Genomic DNA, 27,590 nt, shown 5'->3' with positions numbered 1-27,590 from the left:
TGACTGTTTTTTTCAGAAAGACTACAGAATTGTGAACCCGTCCTTTGAATTCAAGAGCTTATGTAATAAGTAATGTAACTATTTCAATTACTTAATCAAAAAAACCCTCCTCCTGAGCAAAATTGTGAAGGTCTGGCTTCAGATGTAACCACTTTTGTTATCATCAACATTTTCATAAGTAACTGTGATTTAATTACACTTTTTTTTATTAGTAACTAACATTACTGTTACATTTATTTGATGTATTTATTTTTATTCATTTTGTTGATTTCATTTTAATTAAATTACGTAGCGATGTTACATGTTACTCCCCAACAATGCTAACGTCAGTGCAGTGATGGTACAACACTGCTACTAGTAATAATAAATAAATACATAAATATGAGCCACAGCACATACACACAGTCACACACACGCGCGCGCACAAATCTAGGCTACATGTATGTATTGTTAATTTCCAGGCAGCTGTGGTGGCCATCAAGCACAGCTGTGGAAGTCATGTGACTCTCTGCTCCGGTGAGGTCACGTGACGTGTTTTGTTGACGGTCGTCCTGCATTTTGCACGATGAATTCACAGCCTTACCCGACGGCTGGTGCAATGTCATCGCCTCACTAGCAGGCAGCAAAACTGGAGGGGGGAGAAACCCAGACCGGGCTGCGGACGTCCTGAGCTTCCTCTAATGCTAGCCTGGACCTGTGTAATGTGTCGGTGAAGAAAGAAGCCCTGCAGTGATGGTTTTGTCATCGGTTTAAGACCCCAAAAAAAGAGAGGAGGAATTGTTTTCACCCCGACAGTAGGAGGAGGGACCACCGCTCGTGAAGTTCATGCAGCATTTTTGAGGTAATTTGACAATTTTTATGCGAAAAAACACAGCCGAGCAAATTCAGCTGAGATGTCTAGTGATTCAGAAAATTAAATGAAGTCGTATCGGTGAGTCAGCGCATTATATTTAAGATATAACCTCGCTTTGTCCCTCAGCTCCATTATTAGCATCCATCAAAAATCCTTAGGGATTGACGAGCAGGCCGATTGTCCAATCAGGAAGGCCAGGAGATGGTACTGGACCAATCATAGAGGAGAAAGGAAGCTCTGGTTTAATAGAGGAAAAGGTTCACGTCTCAAATGGCTTATTTTATGTTTATTGTTTGCCAGAACATACTAATAGATAAGTGGTGGCTGTAAATGGGTAGCACATGATTTTGTGAATTCATTTACACGGATAATGCAGTAAACTACTCCTGATATATCATGGAAGGGATGTATCTTCTCTGAGATGAATGGCAATAGTGTGAAATTCAAACAATCTCAGCGTGACTAGTTTTTATTAGATGTATTTACTCGTGTGGTGTGCTGTGAATTTGTGTGTGTGCTATTATCCCACCATAAGGCAAACCTGGTCCTTGTAGCTTTATAATTGCCCTGTGTGGACCTATGTGAGTACCTGCAAATGTGACAATGTTGGAAAAAGTTCACATTTTGTTGTATGTTTATTAGCTGCCTTTTAAAAAGTCTGTCTCTGACCATCCTAGAGTCATTTTAAACAAAGGGGGGAAAAACAAGTCTAAATTGGCTTGTCCAACTGGTTAAGCATGTGAATGTCAACTGCCTGTTAGCTATCTTTTGATCATTTGCTGATGTTTTTGTTTTTCTAACTTAACTTGTGTCCAGGGCAGATGTCCCTTCTCTTCTTAGTAGCTGCTTCACTTTATTACAATAACTCCCGTAGTTACAAACTATTTTGTGTACACATACATATATAATACTGGCAATTACTCACTTTCACTTCCTTTTTGTTTTGTTTTCTTGCGTTATTGTTTAATAGAAACTGAGATTAGAAACCTTTCGTGCCTTCACAGTTTGGTAGAAGATGTTTCAAACAATTCTCCAGGATAAACATTGCAACTTTAGATCTAAATCTAACCTGAAACATTTAAAAAATGTCACTCTCCTTGTGTCCCCAGCCACTGTAGAAGGCTGACCGGACTGTGTCCTGTTTGTACCGTTCAACATGGCTATCATGCGACAATTTGGACTACTGGTGTGGAAAAACTACCTTCAGCAGGTGAGTGCAAGACATTGAACAAACAGCCAGACCATGTTGACCTTATTAGGTGGTGACATTGTGTGCAACTTTGAATTGTGAGAGATAGCTGGGTTTACAGAGCAGAGGCCTGTATGACAGTGTTTGTTAAGTTATAGACTTGTGTAACACCATAAATACAATAAACTGACTAACATATTGTTCTCTACAAGTGCTGATGTTAGCCAGCATCCTGGAAACTGTTTGACCCCGGTCAAATCAGTATGCCTGCACCTTATTGGAGTGTCATGCTCTTAGCTGGGTAAACATGTTGATAGATGTCACATGCTTTTAGCCTTATATATCAGGGAACTCTTTATCTGCACTCAGTTATTTTGTTTCTTTAAACCTTCATTTTAATAGTTGTGACCTAGATCATGAAATTTGATCATAAAACAGGTATCATAATCAGATTTTGTGCTGCGTAGCTGCTTAAAGTATGTTTGCCTTTTTCAACTGTTGGTCAACCTGTTAGGCATCTCAAAATCCACAAGAAAACATGACTTCCTTACTCAAGACTTACAATGTTGTTCAAAGAACATCATATCATCCAATTCGGGGTCCGTGTTCAGTTAATAGAAGATATAGAAGTATTTTCTACACTGAACAGTGCCTGATTTCCACAGGTGCAGTGTATTGGCACATGTCTGGCTGTGTGTTTCTCTGAATGGCTGCTTGTACAGAGTTGAACTCTAATATCAGTTGATTGTTGCACAATGCTGCAAACATTCAGAAAAGGATCAGACTGCCTGGTTCATGGCATGCGTGGTTTGAGGTTGTTGCTCCATCACTGTTTATCCAATCTCTGCTGCTCCAGTTGTGCTTGTCTAGAGACTGTAAGAGACTCGATTTGGCCCGAGCAGGAAGAAGCACTGTGCATCATAGTGTTTCTTTTCCATCTTGGCTGCAGCACACAGACACGGAGTGCATGTTAATCACTTAATCTGCACAACCAAATGTAATTTATTTTCACATTTTTGTTTCACCAGGAAATTGTGGATATTGTAATTCAGGCCTGTAGAAGCCTGTTATAAAAACTGCTGTTGGCACAGCTCTTGTTTATTCCTATTGGACTACTGGCTATGAACATTAATGTTATCATGGGGCTTTCTCTTTGAAGTACAGCTGCATTTAGCCGAATAGAAGCAAAACTAAATGCACACTGTTGTAAATCAAGAAAAAATGTCTGTATTGCAATATGATATATGGTCTCCTCACTTAGAAAAAACATTTTAAAGAAAATATTTTAATCTATTTGAGCTAACCTTTTTATTTCTTCAAATATATTTTATTTCCTCAACTGTTGGCAAAGTTAATGATTTCTAGGTAATGACCTTTGCTTTTCCTAAATTATTTACTGTATGGCTGTGCTTGAGACAATGACCGCATTGTTATTTAGTGCTGTGCATTTAGTGTTCAGCAGCCTGTGCACTATTCCCTGTATGTTGGAGTCCACGTGGACCCCGTCCCACTGGCTACAGCAGCACCATGCCTGAACATGGCCTCTTAGATACTGAGGCTGTAGTACACACACAGTTTTTTCTTGTGGTTTTTTTCTGCAGCATCTACTGCAGTTAAACCAAGAACAGCCAGTCGTGGTGATAAAAACCGAAAGTATAATCAGAATCAGAATACCTTTATTCTTATAATCTAAGTTTAGCAACCATAGACCACATAGACATTTTATATAATGGCTTGAGAGCCTTGTATTGAATGTACTACGGCTGGGAATTGTTCCAAATGTTTTGATACTGGTGCCAGTGTCATACCTGAGATTTGGTATCTGCACAAAAGCTATGCTAATCTTGATACATTCCTTAGACATGTCTTAAAAAAAAAAAAAATCTTAATGTGTTTATGTTCAAGTTTGTTGTTCATTTTTGTTATGTAAGTCAGGCCATATCTGATTAGGTAAACTTGATCAAGGGGTCTGACTAATCCAGATCCAACATAACAGCTTAACAGCTCTGTGATGCTTTTGGCACAAACACAGTACTGCTTAAATGTGATCATAAAACCAGATTAATTTATACATTAACTTGTTAAACCAATAAAAGGGAATAGTAGTCTATTTTCTTGCACTTTGATTTCGGGTTGAAGGGGGGGGGGGGGGGGGTCTCCTATTGGCTTCCTTCTGAGATTGACTGTGTAATATCCTGAAACTGTCCAAGTCACTTTGTACTCCAATCACTCAACTAGACTAGGCTGTCACATAAATTATGCTTTGTTTTGACAGTCATTGAAATCCGCTTGTTTCAAGTCTGAGTAGTGTGAAAGAATAAAGTGATGCCCAGACCCTGCATTGACTAAAAATTATTTGTATTTAGCATTTTCAAAGCACATTTAATGTTGAAACAGGGGTGCTTTTACTTTCAAACAATGCTCAGTATTCATTGACATTGCTCACCTGTGGCTGAAATATGGAGGCATTTATCAATTTAATGATTTTCTGCCAAGTACAGCATAGCATAGCTTATTCTACTCAAGACCATGTCTTATATGTGCTTCATATTTGATAATCCATCCCATTGTTCTCATATCTCTTGTAACCTAAATACCCTTTTCATGATATTTTATCTGCCATCTATTTTCATCCTAGTTTATGTATCCCTATGAAACAGACAGCTAATAATCTCTCTATTTCTGCTCTTCCAGAAACGTCAAATCCTGGTCACTCTGGTGGAGATTGTCCTGCCACTGCTTTTCTCTGGCATCCTCATCGTGCTGCGGCAGAAGGTGCCTTTTAAAGATTTCCCAAATGCAACGGTCTATGAAAGCTACTCCGTCGACAAACTACCAAAAAACTACTTGAAACAGTTGCAGCTGGCCTATGTGCCCGGCAACGCCAGTGTGGTGCGTCAGGTGGCAGAAGATGTGCGAGGCAGACTCTTCCTCCACTCAGGTGTGTAGTGTTTGGCCAGCAAACGGGCAGCAGGTTCGCTACCACAGTGCTGACTTATTTAAAAAGGTCTTGAAGGCTCTTATCCATCTGACAGCCTGTGTTATTTGCTAGTATGGCTATTCTCTGAATGACGTTTCCTAAAACTAAAATAATTTGCTCACTGCATGCTAAAGCAATTCACATGTGTAACATAAATATTTGTTCTGTTTTCATTTAACCTTAATTTAACCAGGATGTCTCTTGGATGCACTGGGCCTAATGCAAAAAATGGTTCATTCTTAAGAGGCACGTACGAGTGATTTAAGAACGTTTGTGGCAATCAACAATTTTCTCATACTTCGGTTTGAGTGAAATCACTGAATCTGACTTGAAACATATGAATACACTTAAATGTTCTTGCATTAGGCCCATTACTTATTTTACAAGGTAGAAAATGGCTATACATGTCACAAAGTTGCATGAAAAAACCAGAACAGGATTTGAGAAATATGAGAGAGATAAAACTTCACTACATTCCTCATGAAACCTTTTTTTAATGTGATGCTTGAATGCCTGACATGAAGGTAGTGTTTCTAGGTTATCTGGGTATATCTGGAAAAAAAATGTCCAAACCCAGGGTGCATAATATGAAAATGCAGTATTCATATTATTCATCATAGCCAGTCTACTTGGTTAACCACCTGGTGAAACAAATGCCATAGCTACACCATTTGTTGTTCAGGGAAGACCTGGGATAACTAGTTCCTCCAGAAATGGGTGCTGGAAGAGTAAACAAGCCACACCCTTCTCTTATGTTAGCTGGGAGTTTAGATAGGAGGAAAGGAAGCTAACACATACACACAGTAGCATGCTGGTCTGCTCCCTCGGGACACCTACTCTCCATCTCTAATTCACACTCTCAGCACCATCAACACCACCTTCTCATGTCCGGGTATTTAGATAAACATGTTGACAGTGACTGACAGGTCCACAGACAGGCATTACAGTATTTGTTTACATTGACAGACAATCAGCAATATGGACACAGAGCCACAGTGTGAGGTTGACAACAGAAGTGTAGCAGCAGGTAGACAGATCTGTGTAACTGCAGGTTGTACCATACACACATGATATCCCAGCTCAGCCATTAATGAATAATTTAGCTGCTCTCAGCATTCACACAGAAAGGTGGAGGGGCGAATGATTGAGGCTGAGTTTTTTTAATATATCAGACACAGAAGACCACAGAAATGCGACGTCAATCTTAGAAACTTAAAAAAGGCCTTGTGGTGTTTAAATGTCACAGTTTCACATATCAAAATAACAATGATGTTAAACTAAGAGCACTGAAAAGGCATCCCATTTGAGGTGTTGTAATAGCTTGTTTATGCTTTTTCTTGGACTATTGTGAAATTAATTTTCCTATGTTGTGTAATCTCAAGGTTTTTGTCATCTGACAGATGTTAAGTTGTTCTTGCACTGCCATTCAAGGCGAAAGCTAAGAAGGCTACATCCTTTTTCCATTTTCAGATGACAGATTATCATCACAGCTCACATTTGAGAAGCTTCAACAAATAAGTGTTTTCGGTAGTTTGACATTTTTGGAATTACACTTATTCCCTTTTTTTTTTTTTTTTTGGAGGTTAGTTAGTTGAGAAGATTGATACCACTCTCATGTCTTTATGGTAAATAAAGGCACAAAGACTCAAAACAGGGAAAACAGCAACCAGCATCTTTAAATCTCACCAAGTAATACGTTACATCTCGTCTGTTTAATGCAAAACGCGTGTGCTGTGTCTTCATGCATGTGTTTATTTTATAAGACTGACCCAAATTTAACCCTGGGTGGGGGAGAGGTTGAAGTGTTTAACACAGATGTCCTTTGCCAGACTCAGAATACCTGCATGTTTGCTTGATAAGTGGAATAAAAAAGGTCATTGCAAAATCCAGTTCTGGAAAAGAAAGAACTTTAATCAAAAAGAAAAAGAAACCATATCTGTTTGTGTTGTCCTGTGTTTTCACGCTGTTATCATTTAGAGTATTTTGGCTTTTTCAAGCAGTCTTGTTTTTGTGGTGTCATGATGACTTTAGTGAGTTTCATGTCTGTATCTCTTCACCTTTTTTGTGTGATCTACAGCAGCATCTGTGCCAGTAAATGCACGTTGGCTGACATTTTGACATGCACATTCTTCTCTTTGACCTGTTTCATTGATAATATTGGCAATTAGAATTCAGTATGCTGACAGCGTCTCAACCAACGTCCAGGCTGTCAGCGAGAATAGTGAGCTCCAAGGTCGGGGCAATGAGACAGGCATGAAAACAGACGTACGTGAGATGAATTCAACACCACAACTAATGTAATGGTCTTTGTATCTGTGTGTGTGTGTGTGTGTGTGTGTGGGTGGGTTTTTTTTTTTTTCCAGTTCGTGGCTTTGAGACAGAGGAGCAGTTTGAGGACTATGTGAGAAATGACCCTCTGTCAGGAAAGCTGTTGGCTGCTGTGGTGTTTGAGCACCCCTTCAAGCATGATGATGAACCTCTGCCCCTTAAGGTATATAAGTCTGGATACACACACTGTCACACACTGTAGCAGATAGATAGTTCATTTTAAGTGCAACTGCTTCATGTTAATATCTGGTAATTGCACAGGGACACTGCAGAGGCTGGACACAACATTTGTGCTTTTCTGTATTTTAACAGAGGAGAAGAAAGCATTAGCATTTGAATCAGTTGTAAAATACACTATTCATGTTATTGGTCTTCATTTAAAAACAAGCCTCAGATTAGCATGAGATATGGAAATAATACACAGTTTTTGAAAAATTCTAACAGACAAGAAACTTCAAAATATCAGATGTTTTTCCTTTTTTTGTTTTTCTTACTTCATCATGACCCACTGCCATGTTTTCCTGGTCTACATGTGGAACAGTTTAAGAAGGAATGAGACAGCACATTTATGGTATGCGTTTCCAGCAACACTGGTTCAGCCACTTCTCTTTTTTACTTCATTTGTTTACCTGCAAATGAAGCAGTTTCTTGGCCAGCTGGGTGTTTTTAAAGAGCATATAAGGAAAAGTCTTACCAAACAAGCTCATATTGTTGTCAGGTTGTGGTCAAAAAAACAACTAGAGATAAAAACTTTGTAGCTGGAAAGTTCGGACTGAGAGCAGATTAATTCACAGGTTTGTATTGTGTGATTCCATATGGGAAAAGCTTTATTTGGATGTGAGAGAAAATTCTTCACAGGTTTTACTGTCTGGAGCTCACTGAACTACAAGGGAGAGAATCATGCGCTCACACATTTTAGGATGACTCATCACCCCATGTTCATAACCAAATTTCTCTTCACTCTTATTCTGTGCCCGTCTATTATCAAGTTATTATTGCTGCTGCCAGATACATAAAACAACAAACATGGATACACAGTAGGTGATAAAACAAAACACAAGACACAAGCGATCCTTCATGTCGCTCTTTTGTTTGCTGCTGTCTTCCTCTTTGTTTTTATGTCTCACCCTCTGCTTGTCTCAGTTCTGTAGATCAAGTGCTCACATGCTTATTAGCACATGACCTCTTAAAACAAAATGATGTGTACTTAGAAACCTCTTAATGGCTTCATATTTAAACTAGTGCACAGATCAGCTTAATAAAGAGGAGCCAAAGTATTGTTTTTTGAGGGCAGAGTCAGTCTCCACGTCAGTCACTCATTCAGTCTTTTATTCTCTTTATTGTACAAAATAAATACAAACATTTGTATAAGTCTAATTGCCCACTAACCATTAAATTTGGATTTGTTCATAAATTATGGGATTGCTTTGGTAGCCGCATGGTTACCGCACATGCCACATAATGGCACGATTCCGGCAGGGGAACTATGCTGCAGGTCATAACCCTCTCTCTCTCTCTTTGTTTCCTGTTGGCCTCTCTGCCACCTTCTATCTAAATAAAGGCAAAAAGCCCAAAAATAAATCTTTAAAATAATAAAAAATAAATTATGTATACTGTATTCAATTTAATTATTTGTTTAGTTATTAGTGTGAGGTCTGTTGATTCTAACAGTTAAGATCTTTCTTCTTTTATTTTTACCATTTCCTTGTCCCTTATACAGGTGAGCTACCATCTGCGTTTTACCTTCACCCCGCGCAATGCCCCTCCCAAGGAGAGGTCGGAGCTGAACCCGAACAGCGACCTGGACTGGCACACGCTCAGCCTCTTTCCCCTTTTTCAGCTGCCGGGGCCGAGGGAGCAGTATGACAAGGACGGGGGCACGCCTGGTCAGAATCCTTCCTCTTTCTCTCTAATCCTCCTTCCCTTTTATGTGTCTTTATCTGTCTCTCTTTTTTTCTTTTTGTTTCAACTTTTCTGTCATGTAATGCAGCTCATCTTGTGTGCATTGAGCATACTAAACATCATTAATATTCTTAAAAACCTGACATTTTTGGAACAGGCATTGTCTAAATAGGCATTGGTTCTTTTTAAAATGCCACAAAACAATGTCAGACAAACAACTGCTTAGACGATGAAAAGCACTTCCACAGTCTCTAGAGCTGTGGTCTCCAACCCTGCTCCTGGAGAGCTACTGCCCTGCATGTTTTAGGTGTCTCCTCACTCTAACTCGTTATCAAGCAGCTGAGGCTCGTCAAAGGGCTTGATAACGAGTTGATTATTAGAATCAGGTGTGTTAGAGTGAGGAGATACCTAAAACATGCAGGGCAGTAGCTCTCCAGGAGCAGGGTTGGAGACCACTGCTCTAGAGCGAGTCCTCTATTCTGGCTGGCTGTGTTTCCATGGCAACCACACCCCTGCACATCTTTGGCTTGATCAGTGTTATCTAGTTTTGGCATTATCAGGATACACTGTGCCCTCACATCATTCATGGGGCATTTATGAGGTGTCAGGCATTGTTCAGGTGTCACCACATACTTTATTTTATCATTTGTCACTCTGGTTATTTGATTTGTCAGGTTTAAATGATGTGATGATGATGAATTAGAGTGTAGAGAAGACGGCATTCTGCCGGCCCCCGCTAGACCCAGACCTTTTTCATAATGAAGTTTTTAAGGTTGAGTGTGACTATAATGCTGACATACTCCAAAAGATGAAGTCATTCTAACAGCATAATAGAACCGACAAGCTTTTATCGTCACATGAATATGGATTTCCAACCTCCACATGCATAATAACTCATGGCTGCTGTTCCACTTGTTTCTCAAGGCCTCTTACCCATTTTCATGTTTTTCATGTTAACTTTTAGAGGGAAGTTAGCAGGACTTTGAAACGAGTCATTTGGTGAACCCAGGTTAACGCTACTGAAATGGCCGTATTACCAAATTCCCTTCAGTGTTAATATCTCTTCTCTTTTTAGGATATTTCCGAGAGGGCTTCCTGACGGTGCAGCAAGCAGTGGACCGAGCCATCATGCGCTCTTACAACAGAACTGCTGCTGACTCTCTGCTGGGGCAGACCAGAGTGGTCCTTTCTCGGTTTCCTTACCCTGCCTTTATATACGACGTCTTTATCCTGGCCATACAGAACCAACTGCCCTTACTACTGGTGCTCAGCTTCACCTATACGTCCCTCAGCATAGTCCGAGCTGTGGTGCAGGAGAAGGAAAGGAAGCTCAAGGTATGTCTTTGCGTCTCCAGGAAAGTGTTGGTCAAAATGTAATTTCAGTATTGTCTGGCTGTTTGTTTACATTTGCTGTTTTTGTGCGTCTCAGGAGTACATGAGGATGATGGGTCTCAGCAACTGGCTCCACTGGAGTGCCTGGTTCCTCATGTTCTTCCTCTTCCTCTCCATTTCAATCTTTTTTGTCACTCTGCTCCTCTGTATTCAGGTGAGCGAGTCTTACAAATTATAATTTAAAGAGCAATACACTATCATGAGAAAGAGTAATAGTCACTGTAAATGAATGCATTACGTGTTCATACAATGTAGAAATGTCTTGCTAAGCGTTTAGCTCATACAATATGACTTACTTATTTAGCAACAAGTCAGACCTGAATGCTGATTGGAACTCCTTGTTTTGTTGTTATAGGTGAGCCCTAATGGAGCAGTGCTGAGCTACAGTGACCCCACCCTGGTCTTTGTCTTCCTGCTCGTCTTCACCGTGGCCACAATCAACTTCAGCTTCATGATTAGTGCCTTCTTTTCACGAGGTGTGTTTTTCCGTGTATGCATGAGTTTTGTCCACTCTTTTTCTCAGTACATTCTCCTGCCCAAGTTTGCTGAAATGTACAGTATGTACAGTATCTACTGCAAATGGGGCTCTTAACTAGTCTAAAGCATAAAAAGAGTGTGCACAAAGAGGATTAGTGCTCCTGACTAGTCAAAGCTACATACAGTGTGTATATATGCATGTACACAATAATCACATCACTATAAGAGTGTAAATATTAAAATCATGTAATTACTGATAGTCTGTCTGTATAGGAGTATATATGGAACCTCTATTTTTCTTGAAGACACATTTTTTTCTCACTTTAAAAGTTAGCAAGTTCATTTTCTTTAATGTCGTCGTTGTTCACCCCCGACAGGGTTAACTTCACATGGCTGAAAATTGAAAAAGCTGTTTAAATTCCTTTCTCCTTTCTCTTCCTCTTCACACTCTCACTTACTTAGAGCTTTTCATTCAAACCGGCATCCATCCCTTCCCAGTTTCCCAACTAAGCTGCTCAGATTGCTTATCAAGCTTCACAATCACACACAAGTACTTATTTACCAGCCATGCTTTCAATTTGATGTTGTTGTTAGCTTTTTTCAAATATGATAAGAAAACTGAACTTGATTATGATTGGTTATGATTATGCCTTAAAAGCCTTTTGTTCACACGGGGCCGAGTAGAAGAGAAAAGAGACTTAAAAAGGCTTCAGTGATACTGAACATAGACATGAAGTTGCTAAGACACAAAGGTTATCCTATAATGACACCCAGGTAGGTTATAAATGATGGTATGTGGATGAATGGAGGAGGAAAGAGGCTGAGATGAGAGGCTATTATTAGAAATATGCCAAACCATGAGAAAGAATCCTTCGGTGCCTTCCTTGGCCATTTTTGAACAAATATGTGCTTTTTTTTTCTTTGTGTGAGTAGCTCTCCGGATACTTCTCCCCACCCACTGGTGTACGTTTTAGGAACAGATAATGGCACTTAATCAATGCACTGCATTCCACTCAGGCTCAAAATGTCACATTGTCTGCAACAAGTGCTCTACTGAGAGGTCTTGTCATACAGCGCAGAAATGGAAGCAGCCCTGAAAGTCTTCTCCTCATCTACAATGCTCAAATTTCTCCTCCACTTTCCCCCCCATCTCTCATTTGTCCTCCATAATGATTCATCTTAGCAAACTCACAGACTCGTTCTGTCAATCAGGGAAATGGGTTTCTCAGCAAAAGTAGTTATTTTCTCATAGTAATTTACCTGTCAGCTTTAGTTTACATCTGCAAAATGCATGTATGTGTGTTTGTGCTTGTCTTACTCTGTAACTATGACAACAAACAACTATACAAGAGCTGTGATTGCACTCTTTAATTGACTTTTTTTGTGTGTGTGTCAAATCTTATATTATCGAAGGCTACATGAGCCTGGACGTTGTTCGGCATCCCCTCAACCTCTCATTCTTTCTGTTCCTTCCAACATTAGCCAATGTGGCGGCAGCAGCGGGTGGTTTCATGTATTTCCTGAGCTACCTGCCTTATTTGTTCCTGTGGCCTCGCTACGACTTACTCAGCCATGCTCAGAAGGTGTCCGCCTGCCTTATCTCCAATGTGGCCATGGCCATGGGAGCTCAGCTTATAGGAATGTTTGAAGGCAAAGGTGAGCCTGCTGGTTTTGGTCAATTTTGTCACCAACGGCACATACATTAATAAGTATTTTTTTCTTTCGGTGTGTATTTGCTTTTTAAAACTGTAGTTTTGTTTTTCTTCCTCTGCAGGTACAGGAATTCAGTGGTCTAACATGTTTGATTCTGTGACGGTGGATGATGACTTCTCCATGGCCCAGGTTCTGGGCTTGCTGCTGTTTGACTCTATACTGTACGGGCTGGTCGCCTGGTACATGGAGGCAGTTTTTCCTGGAGAGTATGGAGTGCCTCTACCATCCTACTTCTTCATACTGGTACGCTACAGAGCTAAGCAGCTCACACTTGCACAGACCCTCAAATACACTTCAGCTTCAATTGGAAAAAAAAGCCAATAAAAGCCAACCAAAACACAAATAAACATGCATTAGTGGAATATACAGTTAGTATGAATAGATGATGCAGTCAAAACTAATTTGGATATTTCAGATAATTGCTAGCAGTACCAATGCAACAAATTTCATCTCAGAAAATCCCTCAGATTGTAGTCTCTACATTAGACAGTAGGCTTTGTGTCAGCTAGTCAGACCACATGGTGGCGCTGGCTGTGGATCAGGAAGTAGAGCAGGTCGTCCCTCAATTATAAGATCGGCAGTTCAATCCCCGGCTCCTGCAGTTTGCATGTTAAAGTGTCCTTGGGCAAGATACTGAACCCCAAAATGTGAGTGTGTGGGTAAATGCATTAGATTGTCCTCCCTCTGAGCAATTTTGCACATTGCATGGTAACTTGTGCCATCGGAATATGAATGTGTGAATGGGTGAATGTTGGCATGCTGTGTAGAGCGATTTGAGTGGTCGGAAGACTAGAGAGGCACTATTTAAGTGCAGTCCATTTACCATTCACATACAGAAAAGCTTGTTCCTTCTGTCATTTAGATTTTAAAACATGAAACGCTGTGGGAAGCTGTTTGTGAATAAAATCAAGGTTGGTCATTTTAATCTCCTTTTTCAGCAGCATACAGTGTAATGAGTTTTCATGTCTGGATCTTTCACATTGGATTAAAATACTGTATATGCTCCAGGTTCACCATGTTGCTTATAACATGTAAAACAGTATCTATTAATTATTTAATATTCTCTTGATGTATAGTACACTTGTGGAGGGGGATTTTTCCATATCAGAAATATACTATTTATCAGTTTTTGGTGTAGAGATTCACTTGAAAGTTATTCCCCTTGGGCTTTCCAATGAATTTCACTGGTGTTTGGCATTTCAGAGACTTGGTGACTGTGGTGTTTATAATAATCTAAAAAAAAGAATTTGTGATAGAATTGTTTATCAATCATTTTGTGTAAATATTTGCAGGACTATTCATAGTTTGGTGGAGAAACCACTGGTAACAGGTATGCTGCAATAGTGAACACTTTAAGACAGAACTTTTGAAGATAATGATAAGGATTCAGATAGTAGCTTTTTTTTTTTTAAATGTTTTGAAAGAGGCAGACATATTAACACACTCTCACTCATTCACCCAACTAGGGATATGATACTTAGTACTACTATTGCAGTAAAAAAGGACATGACCCCATTCTGGCTTCCCACCTGTGAGCCCTGCTTACTGTGTTTGCTTTTATATTGTAAAAGTGGCTCTGACACAGTGACAGCGGAGAGGATTGAGAACGTGAGGCCACGACATGATGGCCAGAGGAAGTCTTTGAGTTCAGCTAGCTGGAATAATAGGAAATGTCTGAGTCTGTCCAGCCAACACAAATGAGGGTTATCTATATAAGAACTATGGACGATCATGAAATGGCGTGCTGTTACATACGCAAAAATAAACTCTTGCTAACCCATTTCCCAGGAGTCAGGAAATCAAGAGACTGCCAGCAGGGTGTGGATTAAATGTTGACGCATTTAACTGTGTGTCCATTGTGTGTGTGTGTGGGTGTGAAATGCTGTTTCTTCAGGGTCAAAGGGAGGTTTACTCAGATTCTTAGGAAGGGAACCAAAGGGAGGTTTGTTTAGGAAACACTCGCCTTCATTGTAGAGTGTATATGGACAATGTTAATGTCGGCCCACTCTCTCTTTCATGTGTTTTGATGTATGACTGAGTTCCTCAGCATCATTCGTTATATCCTCTAATTACTGTGCTTTATCTTACTTCTGTTTACCTGCAGCCTTCATATTGGTGCAGCAGCCCTCGCATGGCTTTGGTGAATGAGAAGGAGGAAGAGGAGGATGCAGAAAAGGCTCTGAAAGGAGAGTTTATAGAGGCGGAACCAGCTGGACTAGTCTCTGGGATCAAAATTAAACATCTCGCTAAGGTGAGCTGCAGAACACCTCAAGGGCCTCAAGGGAAAATTACCAAAAAATGCAATAGTGAGATGGCAATTAAGCAACCCCCACACCTTTTTTGCTACGGTAATACATATATGTGTTCTGGTGTATCCCCTTAATAGGAATTCAAAATGGGCAACAAGACACGTCAGGCTGTGCGGGATCTTACGCTGAACATGTTCGAGGGACAGGTCACGGTCCTGCTAGGACACAACGGTGCTGGGAAGACCACCACACTGTCCATGCTGACAGGTGACCAGCTTAAACACCCTTGCAAGCAAGCAATACACACAAACACACACGCCACCTTAATGATACATCTGTACTAACCCACCTTCCTTTGTACGTGCAGGTCTGTTTCCCCCCACCAGTGGCAGAGCCTATATCAACGGCTATGACATCTGTCAGGACATGGCTCTGATCCGACGCAGTCTGGGGCTCTGTCCCCAGCATGACGTGCTGTTTGATAACCTTACTGTGAGAGAGCACTTGCTCTTCTATGCACAGGTATTCATTTATTCTTCAACTGATTACATCTACTTACAGTCACGCCCTCATTTGTTGTTTTTTCTCCCCGCTAGTTCATTGTCTACAAAGATGTTTTATGAATGATGAGTGAAAGTTTACTGTGTAATGTCCATTCGTTTCCTGTGCCAGTGAATTGAGATTTAGTTTAACCTTTATTTGTCCAGTTGAGTGTTATTAGAAACATTCTTTCCTTTCTTTCTTTTTTTCTTGCTATACTAGTACAAAAATGCTTCATCATCTGAGTTGCAAGTCATGACAGCTTACTGTACTATCTCAGTTCCTCTAAAGCACTCAAACTTCCTCAAAAAAAAAATTGAAGAAAATAAACCATTCTATGAACAAGAGAGGTGAAGGTGCTTTCCGTCAGGCTTGCAGCTTCATTGACATTAATGTGAATTAGAAACTGGTAGTTTAGATGAGGGTATGGGTTCAGTATGTTTGTCTGTCTTAAATTTAGCTGAAAGGCTACTCCAAAGACAAGATTCCAGATGAGGTGGACAGAATAATCCGTCTCCTGAACCTTGAGGACAAGCGACAGGCTCGCTCCAAAACCCTCTCTGGTGGCATGAAGAGAAAACTCTCTATTGGCATTGCCCTCATTGGAGATTCCAAGGTCAGCATCAGTCCCTTTTTTTTTTTTTTCACTCTCGCTCCATGCACCTCCCCTCCCCCCCTTTAACCACCTCTCATCTCCTCCTAATTCTATCTATATCCAGGTGGTGATGTTAGATGAACCCACATCGGGTATGGACCCATCAGCACGACGTGCCACCTGGGACCTTTTACAAGGGGAGAAGCGCGGTCGCACCATCCTGCTCACCACGCATTTTATGGACGAGGCTGACCTGCTTGGTGACCGCATCGTCATCATGGCAGGAGGGGAACTGCAGTGCTGCGGGTCACCACTTTTCCTTAAGAACAAATATGGTGAGTGAAAATAGGAGTGAAGTGGAGAAAAAGTGTACAAGACTCAGACTCTGTGTATGTTGTATGGCTGGTCAAAAGAGCATGTACAGTTATTACAAAAATGATAGCAGTATAGAGTAATAAACATTATTATAGTCATGTTTTTCTGTTTTAAAAGTTGTTGTACTTAAAAAAAAAAAATGTTTGAAAACCCAACATATAATTCTCTAGTGCTGAACTGTACGTTGCCGGGAATGGCATAGACAAAATCACAATATATGATTATCTCTGTTCCTGTCCTCTGCTCACCAGGTGCTGGCTACCACATGGTGATAGTAAAGGATGCCCTTTGTAACGTGTCCGAGATCACCCGCCTTGTTCACATGTACGTTCCTAATGCCACACTGGAAAGCAGCGCCGGGGCTGAGCTCTCTTACATCTTGCCCAAAGAAAGTACCAGCAGGTGAGTCCATCATGTCTTTGTGTATGCATAGAGAACTCAAAACAATAGTGGATATTATGAGTTGGCCTTGTTGTTATAATGATCCTTATTCAGAAATCACCCCCGCTGAACTGCAAAAAAACCCTTTTTGTGGTTATTTCTCTTTTTTATAACAATCTCTCCTGTTTTAGCTTGTTTTATGTTCTTTTTATATACTGAAAATCAATATGTGTTCCTCCTATAAATTGGATTTTTATTTCACAGTGACACTTACTGCTGTTGTAAGTTTGGATTTATGGCAGATCTAATGGTGCAATAAAGATAGAGAATAGTGAGAAATTTGGCAGCTTTACACTCATCAAAAACTCATATTGTAATATTGAGTGAACCCACTGTGATGTCGTGTGTTTTCCTGATGCACTTTGTGTTTTTTCTCAGGTTTGAGCTTCTGTTTGCTGAGCTGGAGATGAACAGAGATGAATTAGGGATTGCCAGCTATGGAGCTTCAGTAACCACTATGGAAGAGGTTTTCCTCAGGTAAGAATAAGACACGGGAGAATGTTACTGTCTTTCTAATTTTCCATAACAGTGGGATCTGACTCGGGGAGCAACTCTTCTTCTGCTTGGCATATTTTCAATTAAGCAGTAATTTCAAGCAACAACCAACAAAGATTTTTTTTTTATTTAAATTTTTAAAACTGAACCACACACAAATGTAAAAAGATCAGTGTTCAGTGTTGTTTAAATGCAAACAATAGACTGCACAGACTATGGTCCAAACAGATGCTTTGGCTGATAAATCTGTTTACTGTGCTTACACATCTCAGTCCTGGCTGCCTGCTGCTTACCGAGTAGTTATCTCTGCTTCCCTGTGGACTCAATGTGTGTATCTGTGGCAACGAGCAGGAGTGCTTCCTCTGCAGATGACTAACGCTGCATGCTATTTCAGCTAGTGCAAGAGTACGACACTGTAGTTGATGATGCCAAGAATGTTTGTCTCACAGGCCTCATTACTAAGAGTCCATCAGTGTGCTCTGGCCTTATACTCTATTTATACACAGAACATCAAACACAACAACAGAAGCTGCTGTTTGTACATGTGGTGCTCCCCTCTGGTGCTTATTATTTTACAGCCAAGAAACCCCAAAAAATATTTAAGGTAGTAATGCTGCTATTGTTAATGCAATAATATGCACTTCTTGTTTCCACTATAATGCCATTATCTCATTGTCTTATTTTTTAACATTTAATTCCACATGTGTGAAAAGGATATACTGACGAACGTTCAGATGGATGAAACTAGGCTCACAAGTTACTACATCTTGGGACATGAGGGTGTATAATAATAGTTGGATGTACCCTCATATGCGGGTGCCTTGATTGGATGGTTTCACTGATTAATGAATTGTAAGGCCCAGAAATAGGTTTATTTGCAAGAAGATTTGCTTTCTGTCACCTCACTGAGCTGCTTAAATGGAAGATGATAAGAATGGATGCAGATGTACAGCAAGTGACACCGAAGAGGTGCTGTAGATCTGGTTTTATGTATATACATTTTGGAGATGTTCTGCTTCCTGAAATTCATCATCATTTTACAAAAACATGTCATTTTATGAACTTAAATAATGTGCTATCAATGGTGGTTGGTTGCTTTCAAATTTGAAAACCTTACATTGAAATTACCTTTTGGTACTGTTTTCAGTCAAGTTAAACTATCACATAATTAATTTGTGTGTTCAGAGTGGGAAAACTGGTGGATTCTAGTTTGGACATCCAGGCTATCCAGCTGCCCGCCCTTCAGTACCAACATGAGAGACGCTCTCATGATTGGACCACAGACGATGCCAGCAGCATCAGTGGCATGACCGATGTCACTGACTTCACAGATAGTGGCACACTCATCTCAGAGGATTGCTCCAACATCAAACTGAACACTGGGGTGAGATGTAAACTGATGTTATATAGAGAGGGGGCATAAATGAATGTGGTCCATAATGTGCAACAATGTCTCTGTTACTGGATTCAGTATTTTTCTGTATATTATTTATGTTGCCAACTCACTTTTCTCTCCCACAGGTCAGACTACATCTACAACAGTTTTATGCTATGTTCCTGAAGAGGGCGCTGTACAGCTGGAGAAACTGGAAGGTGATGGTGGCTCAGTTCCTGGTTCCTTTGGTCTTCACTGTTATGGCCTTAATTGTGGCACGCACCTTTCCCAATCACCAGAATGCTCCTCAACTGAAGCTGGCACTCAGTCGTTATGGTCCCACCAGGGTCCCTGTGGCTGTGCAGCCTGGGGCGGGTCCCTTGGCCTCCGCCCTGGCAAATAAATACAGTTCCCAGCTCTCTGCCCAGCTAGGCCAGCTCATTAACATTACGGGTAGGCGTATAGAGAAAGACATGGTCCTGGCTTGACTGTTTTGGTGAGTATTTACTGACCATTTTTCCCTTTTCTCCTTCCCATCAGACTTTACTGACTACATCCTGACCCAGGCAGAGGAGGAAGGTGGCAGCTTTAATGAACGCTGTGTGTTGGGCGCTGCTTTCCTTGGCAGCAGCAGCCAGTTTGCCGAAGCAACAGCCTACTTCAACAACGAGGGTTACCATACACCTGCCACAGCCCTCATGATGGTGGACAATGCTCTGTTCAAACTTCTTGCAGGGCCAAATGCCTCCATCCAGACAGGCAATTACCCCATGCCACGCAATCTGTCTGAGAGCGCCCGGAGCCAGCTCACGGAGTGAGTGGGGGGACGGGCAGGAGAGCATTTGCTTTGAAATTAGAACTTAAAAATATCGAGGTGTTAGAGGTACTGTAGTTTGTGTAGAAAAGAGTGCAAAAATCATGAGTGCTAACATGATTTTGGGGGCAAGCACCATCATGACACATATAATTTAAAAAGAGTAGTTTTCCAAAGAAAGCAGTTGTGTATTCACATCTCTTATTGTCGCGCAATATTGTTAGCTTTCCTCCTGTCATCAACCCCTTTTCAACTCCTTTTTTTTTCTCTCCTAACCATCTCGCTTTTTTCTTTTCTCTCTAGGAGCAAGACAGGCTTTGCCATCGCCATCAACTTGATGTATGGTATGGCCTCCCTGTCTAGCACCTTCGCCCTGCTGCTTGTTACAGAGTCGTCTATTAAGTCCAAGCATGTGCAGCAGGTCAGCGGCGTCTACCTGTCAAACTTCTGGTTTTCTGCCCTGCTGTGGGACCTGGTCAACTTCCTTCTGCCCTGTCTCCTCATGCTGGTCAGTTAGATATCTGATATCACTTGTTGAGATTAGGATTATGATCTCATCTGTGCAGACAGATGCTGACACTGATGCATTATGGCACTTGAGTCTAACATGTTAAATTGTTTTTTTTCTCTCAGGTGGTATTCCAGGCTTTCGGAGTCAAAGCTTTTATAGCTGACAACCACCTGGTAGATGTGTTGTTGCTGCTGCTGCTGTATGGCTGGGCTGTTGTGCCTCTCATGTACCTGCTCAGCTTCTTTTTCTCCACCGCCGCCACTGCTTACACTCGCCTCACCATCTTCAACATGATCTCTGGCACGGCCACCTTTCTGGCTGTCACCATCATGACTATCCCAGGTGAGAAGAGAAACTGGCAGCCAATATTGGCCAGACATCAAATTACAAATTACATGCAAATTTTAGGTGTTTGAAAAGTCAAACAGTGTATTTGTGTGGTTAAATGCATCTTGAGTGCACAGTGCATGGATGGCACATAGAGAAAAAGCACTTACCCACCCAACAGAGGATTTGGTTCAGTTATCAACATCCGTGCGTCTGGCTTTGCTGTGTCCCTCGTCGGGATGGCAAGCTTGTGAGGGACCGTGTTCTAACAGCTTACTGAAAAGAACCTAGGAAGGTCCTTACTGTCAGATGAAAAACACACTGTCTGTCTGTCCCTCTCCAGAGTTGAACCTGCAGAATCTGTCACATTTACTGGATAAGGTGTTCCTGATCTTCCCGAACTATTGCCTCGGCATGTCCTTCAGCCAGTTTTATCAGAACTACGAGTTCATCTCGTTTTGCACCTCGAACCCTTTGAGCGAGACGGTCTGCAAGTATTTAAGTAAGTACTGCCTAAAAAAGTAATTGCTTTCGCTGTAGAGGTGGCACAATCCTTTATTTCAGGTATAAAACAGTAAGAATGGGATGTACTACCTACATTTACCAGTTACACTATGATGCATATGTGGGATAAGAGATATATGATAATGATGAGTCATAATGGGGGTGGCAGCAATATAACTGAATCTCAATTATGGTGCTGGTTCATTGTTATAGTGACAATGTTTGAATCCTTCTTGAATCTCGAATCCTTTTTTAAAGGAAAAATAGGATCATCATTGATATAACTATATCGATTTCTCCACACAACAAAAGTTGTATTTTACTGTTTTTTTTCTACTTTTCGACAGAAAAGTAGGTCCTCTGGTGACAAGGACAGCTAAACAAATACTTTAGTAATGGAGAGTAAAGAGGAAAATGGGGGGAATACAAATGAGATGCAGTATGCACCAGATTCCTCAATTGAATTTAAAAAAAAAATACAGTAAACCATTTAACTATATACAATTTAGGCTGCAAATAGTCTTTTCATAATCTAGTTTTCATCTGACTTTCTGTGTTGTTGTTTAAAAAAAAAAAAATGTTCCCAGTTTTTAATAACCAAAATAAAGACTGATAAATCACAAAGATCATATATTTCTTGTGTAACCCCTGCATACTTATGCACTTGATTTATTGTAACATGATTCTGTTTCTCTGGTTCTAGACATCACATACCAAACAAACTACTTTTCAATGTCGGAGCCTGGTGTGGGACGCTTCCTCTTGGCCTTCTCAGTGCAGGGTGTAGTCTACATTATTCTGCTGTTTGTCATTGAGCTGCAGTGCGTCCGCACTCTCAAGCGACTCCTAACCTCTCTGTGCAGAGGACCTAAACAGGTATAGATTATTGTCTAATGTTTGTCTCTGTCCCTTTTTTTCTGTCAGAATGGAAACGTTCCAGTTTCATCAGACATTTTAGCAACCACAGCTTGCGCTGTGTAGGAGTTCTCTCTGGGAAACTATTTTGAAAGGGTGGTTAAATATATTCAAACTGAGGCCTATAAAAATGGAAATCTCTAAAGACAACTTGAGTATTGGTTGTAGATCCAAAAAAATTTGATAAGCAGATGTGTTTAAATGTACACAAACACTTATTGAGAAGGAAAACTTTAACTCTGAAGTAACTTAGTCACAGTTAGAAATACTGCTATTAGTTTGGTTCATATCAGGTTGAATGCCAGCTGGCAACACTTGTTAGTAATAAGAGTTTTGAGCAATTAGCACTTTGATTTAAGAATTTTCAGGGCAACATGAGACTTCCTGCAAAGAAGCCAAATCATTAAGTGCATCTGTTAACAAAGTTTTGTATATCACACCTTTTTATTTATCAAAATCATAATCCCAGCTGGATTACATCATTCAATAAAAGCAACAAGCTCTGCTTTCATCAACTTTAACATTTAAGAATTGCATATCTGGTCCGGAGGACTGAACCCCCTACAAGGAGTTTAAGATTAAGAAAACACATTTGTGGAGCTGAGTTGGAAAAATTAATTAATGAATAGAGTTATACGTCGAAGATTACAGTTCGTACATGGTACATATGATTATATTATGTACTCCCTGTAAACTACTGTGATATTATAAACTATTATGATGTCTTACTTTTTGCGGTTTACATTTTCTGTCATACTCGTCGTGTGTGTGTGTGTGTGTGTGTGTGTGTGTGTGTGTGTGTGTGTGTGTGTGTGTGTGTGTGTGTGTGTGTGTGTGTGTGTGTGTGTGTGTGTGTGTGTGTGTGTGTGTGTGTGTGTGTGTGTGTGTGTGTGTGTGTGTGTGTGTGTGTGTGTGTGTGTGTGTGTGTGTGTGTGTGTGTGTGTGTGTGTGTGTGTGTGTGTGTGTGTGTGTGTGTGTGTGTGTGTGTGTGTGTGTGTGTGTGTGTGTGTGTGTGTGTGTGTGTGTGTGTGTGTGTGTGTGTGTGTGTGTGTGTGTGTGTGTGTGTGTGTGTGTGTGTGTGTGTGTGTGTGTGTGTGTTAGTTACCTCTAATAGAGGATGCAGCGCTGCTTCCAGAGGACAGAGATGTGGCAGAAGAGAGGAAGAGGGTTCTGGAGTGCCAGCCGATGGTGGAGTCCATGGTTGGCAGCCCCCTCATTCTGCAAGAGCTCAGCAAGGTAGGTAACACTTGTATGCCTGGACTCTGAATGTTTTTTGAGGTTCAGAATGCCTCAGTGTTGAAATATGTCTGTTATTTGTGTCTCTGTGAGATATGCAACTGTTATCTCTCCCTCTCAGGTATACAGCAGTGGGGAGAATCTTTTGGCCGTGGACAGGCTGTCTCTCGCTGTGGGGAAAGGAGAGTGTTTTGGCCTCCTGGGCTTCAATGGAGCAGGAAAGACCACTACCTTTAAGATGCTGACAGGCGATGAGAGTGTGACCTCTGGGGACGCCTACATCGATGGATACAGTATCTTAAGGGATATTAAGAAGGTAGGAGCAGAGGGAGATGGAGAGAAAGGGGCATTTCTATGAATTCAAAAGCTTTAAGATTTGAATTGAGTAAATCTTCAATGTCCTGCCTCACTGCTTTCAAGGCACAGAGATTTGAAAGGGAACATTTATCTCTGTATTGCAGGTGCAGCAGCGTATTGGCTACTGTCCTCAGTTTGACGCTGTGTTGGACCACATGACAGGAAGAGAAACTCTGAGTATGTATGCCAGGCTCAGAGGAATACCAGAGAAGTATGTGTCCGGCTGCGTGGAGAATGTCCTGAGGTCACTGCTGCTGGAGCCTCATGCTGATAAACTGGTCCGCAGCTACAGGTAGGTAGAAAATAAAATGGCTCACATTTCTCTCTGCTTTGTGCCATACAGTCCATATTTTGTTGAACAAGTGTATGTAAACGATATGTCACCATGAACATATGCAGTGGCGGTAACAAGAGGAAGCTGAGTGCAGGCATGGCTCTGATTGGTGGGCCTCCAGTCATCTTCCTGGATGAGCCCTCGACTGGGATGGACCCTGTGGCCAGAAGGCTGCTGTGGGATGCTGTTACACGCACGCGGGAGTCTGGCAAGGCCATTATCATTACTTCCCATAGGTGAGCTTTATAATATCTTGAATGTCAGGTTAACAGTTGCTTACCTGTGAATCTGAACTGCATTCAGCTTAAAAATGTTGTATTACTGCTTCTAATAAAAGCCAGAGATTCACAGAGTCACTTTCCTATTCTTATATGTTCCCTCACCAGTATGGAGGAGTGTGAGGCCCTGTGCACCAGGCTGGCAGTGATGGTCAATGGTCAGTTCAAGTGCCTCGGGAGTCCGCAGCACCTGAAGAGCAAGTTTGGCAGTGGCTACACCCTGCTGGCTAAAGTTCATATAGAAACTGAGGTGGAGGACAGTGACCTGCAGCTTTTTAAAGACTTTATTGAAAGCACCTTTCCAGGTTAACATTCACTTTAACATTAACAGTGGTAACTATAAAGATGAATGCAGCTATAAAACATTTTAAATGTATTTTTTTGCTCTTTCTCTGGTGAACAACTTGAATAACTTCTGCTGCTTAAAGGCTATCAAAGCTGATTTAACCATGTGATTTTTTTTCTCACCACAGGAAGTCAACTAAAGGACGAACACCAGGGAATGGTGCATTATCATTTGACTGACAAAACACTAACCTGGGCCCAGGTACAGTAACTGATTTACAATTGACAACTAATTTCAAAAAACGAAAAACTACATGGTTTGGTCAAACAGGTGCTTTGTTAGAACTCCCTCTAGTGGACAAAATAGTTCTGTGTTACACTTTAGCACAGTAGCTCTGCAAATGCACACAGTTTCAAGGTAAAAACAGTGATCTTACATTCACAATCATCTGTTAAAATTAAATACTAACCATTTGATCCTTCTTTACTTTTACAATACTCGTGGTTTATACTTAAAAATACCCCAAACACTGAAAAGCCATCCTTTAAAAAAGAAATGCTGATATGAAAAATCATGCACAGTAGCTGTGTGTACAGCATAGGGTTTGATGTTCAAAAGATGCATTTTATAGCTTAAAATTGTGATCTTGAAATAAAGTCTTGGGTAACACTAGAGATACATTTAATCACACTTGCATTCTCTCCTCTCCCACAAAGGTGTTTGGCACTTTAGAGGCAGCCAAAGAGAAATACTGCATTGAAGACTACTGTGTGAGCCAGATATCACTGGAGCAGGTGTTCCTCAGCTTTGCCCAGTTCCAGCACTGCACAGAGAGCAAGAGGAAGTAAGAGGAGTGAGAAATCCGTCCATCCATCGTCCATTTTTTACAGTGTCTGTGTATGACCAGTGTACATGGACTTGCCTCAGTCACACAGCAGGTGTGTACACAGGCTGGGCGCGGTCCTCTGGCCATCCAGCTCCATTTTTACCTTGACCACTAACACAAACAAACACACACTGGGCCAGTCCCCAAACATCAACTTCAGCATTTCTACTTCTATGTCATGTCTCTTTGTTGGTTCATTAATGCCATTGTTATTATTGTTGTTGTGTGACGAGAAAGTGGGTAATTTGGGATGATGACATGCAGGGACTGAGGTGGGATTGAACTCTCTATGCTGCACCTTTTTTAGTGAGGTCAAAGACAATGACACCACTCATGAGATACTACCACTACTCTGAATTGTGTGTGACAGGGTTTATTTGTGTGGGTGCACGTATGTGTGTACAGCTTGTCTTTTTTGTTATTTATGACTTTATTTTATAATGTGATTATGTTTCCAAGGATTTTTTTGTGACCATCAATCATCACGAGAGAATTTGATATGTTTCTGAAATTGTTGCACACCTTTGCGCCTTATCCAACTAATGAAGGTTCTTGTTTCTTTAGGTCACCCTATACAAAATGCCTGGTTATCCTTAAGAGCGTCTTAATGTTGTTGCCAGATGTAAATAATGTGATGTGTTCATGGTACTAAAAACCACTTACTCATTCAGGCCAGAGCAGAACGTTTACTCATTTAAAGACTGTTTTGGGCACATTAATGAATGCATGCATAAAATACGTTTTGCAGAGTGCATGATAGCGGGGCGAGCAGAGAGCTGCTAGCAAACTCTTGAAGACCGTCATTATTGAGGATTAGTCCTCAGAGTACTTTTCGTCCAGTCTGAGTACATATACTCCATCTCAATTGTTTAGCTCGTGTGAACCAATGATTCTTGGCACCTCAACTGTTTTTGCTGCCAAACAAGTTACAGCAACAGGTGTGTCACCATGTGAATATCCAGCAATCATAGTTTACAGAGATATTTACTAGAAAGACACTGAAATCATTGTGTGACACAGCAGATCATTTTCACATCCCGCTGCTGTTGAGGTGAAACAGAGGTCTTGACTTTAAAGCAAATTGTACTTAACTGTATGTGATTGACTTTGATTTAGAACAAGACTGCAATGACCTTTTGAGGTTTTTTTTAGTACAAAAAGTTTTTTTATTTTTCCTGCAGCTATGCATTTTGCATGGTACACCTGTATGTATAACAAAGAGAGCGAGTATTAGAGAATGGCAACACGTTTTCTGAATTCATCCACATTATACTGAAACAGTGCTATGATAGCTCTTAAATATTAAAACTAAGAGATTGTGAATGTACAGTCTACAAACGGTATGGCTTTGTCATATTTAACATAGAGCTGCTCCTTCAGAGAATGTCAGGAAATGCAATAAAAAGGCCCAACAGTGGTATGAATAGAAAAACTTCAGTCAGTCCTCTGCATAAAACTAGTTGCCTTGTTCTGAGGAAGAGTGATTGCTTGTTCCTTTTTGTACATTTTTTTCGTCTATTTATCACATTCCCACAGCCTTTTTTTCTACTTGTGCGAACTTGTAAAAATATGTATGTATTCTGTAGGACTACTACAAATGATATTTGATATTTCCCAAAACCAATCCCAAATATATTCAGTCTCCTGCTTTCATCCATGTTAAAGATCAATATTATAATCTGAGATGAATTAACATCCTACTCTTGAAAAATAGCCCTGACTTCTCAGAAGTGAGATGAATGTATTTACTGTCTTACACATAAGCAGAAAGCACTCATGTTAATCAACTTTATTAACAGCTTGATATGCTTTGCAGCGCTTGCTTTAGCGGATGACAAAATATTACTATGTGTGTATGTGTGTGTGTGTGTGTATGTATGAAAATTAGAGACTGACATTCCAGAAAGACACTGATATTGTATGTGGCTTATTTGTCTTTAAAGGGTTTAACCTCTTAATTTTGACTTTTGTGACATCTGTTTGTATATTTTGCACAATTCATGTCTCATTCCATGTACGACTTGAATCAACTGCAATGTTAAATAAGTGGTTTGAAGAAAAAAAAGGCGAGGTTTGCGCTGCTGATATTGAAGGACTGAGTATGATGAAATACAGTGTATCATATTTAAAAGGGGAATTTACATCCATGTAACTGTGTACTGTACTGTACCATGGAACTGACCTTGTCAACTGTATATGTATCGTTATTCTTTTTAAATTAAATAATGCTCTATGCAA

The 27,590-nt window shown here is 40.6% G+C and overlaps 1 protein-coding gene across 1 annotated transcript; it reads left to right on the top strand.

The window, feature by feature from the left end:
- Nucleotides 1–687: 687 nt before the first annotated feature.
- Nucleotides 688–27,590, top strand: abca3b (ATP-binding cassette, sub-family A (ABC1), member 3b). The gene is made up of 31 exons (XM_062438805.1): nt 688–841; nt 1,963–2,063; nt 4,737–4,983; nt 7,386–7,513; nt 9,071–9,236; nt 10,328–10,587; nt 10,682–10,798; nt 11,000–11,120; nt 12,604–12,777; nt 12,896–13,077; nt 14,939–15,085; nt 15,221–15,350; nt 15,451–15,605; nt 16,084–16,239; nt 16,343–16,553; nt 16,845–16,995; nt 17,413–17,511; nt 18,715–18,913; nt 19,051–19,357; nt 19,445–19,718; nt 20,022–20,226; nt 20,352–20,571; nt 20,900–21,058; nt 21,764–21,936; nt 23,077–23,211; nt 23,333–23,527; nt 23,673–23,860; nt 23,968–24,138; nt 24,289–24,485; nt 24,654–24,727; nt 25,183–27,590. Exons 2-31 carry the CDS (start codon nt 2,010–2,012, stop codon nt 25,312–25,314), a joined length of 5,127 nt encoding a protein of 1,708 aa, XP_062294789.1. The 5' UTR covers nt 688–841; nt 1,963–2,009; the 3' UTR covers nt 25,315–27,590.

This window comes from Scomber scombrus, chromosome 18 (genome assembly GCF_963691925.1).
Source record: "Scomber scombrus chromosome 18, fScoSco1.1, whole genome shotgun sequence".
Taxonomy (NCBI): Eukaryota; Metazoa; Chordata; class Actinopteri; order Scombriformes; family Scombridae; genus Scomber; species Scomber scombrus.
Note: the sequence above shows the minus strand (reverse complement) of the source record. Positions and strands in the feature narration are given on the sequence as shown.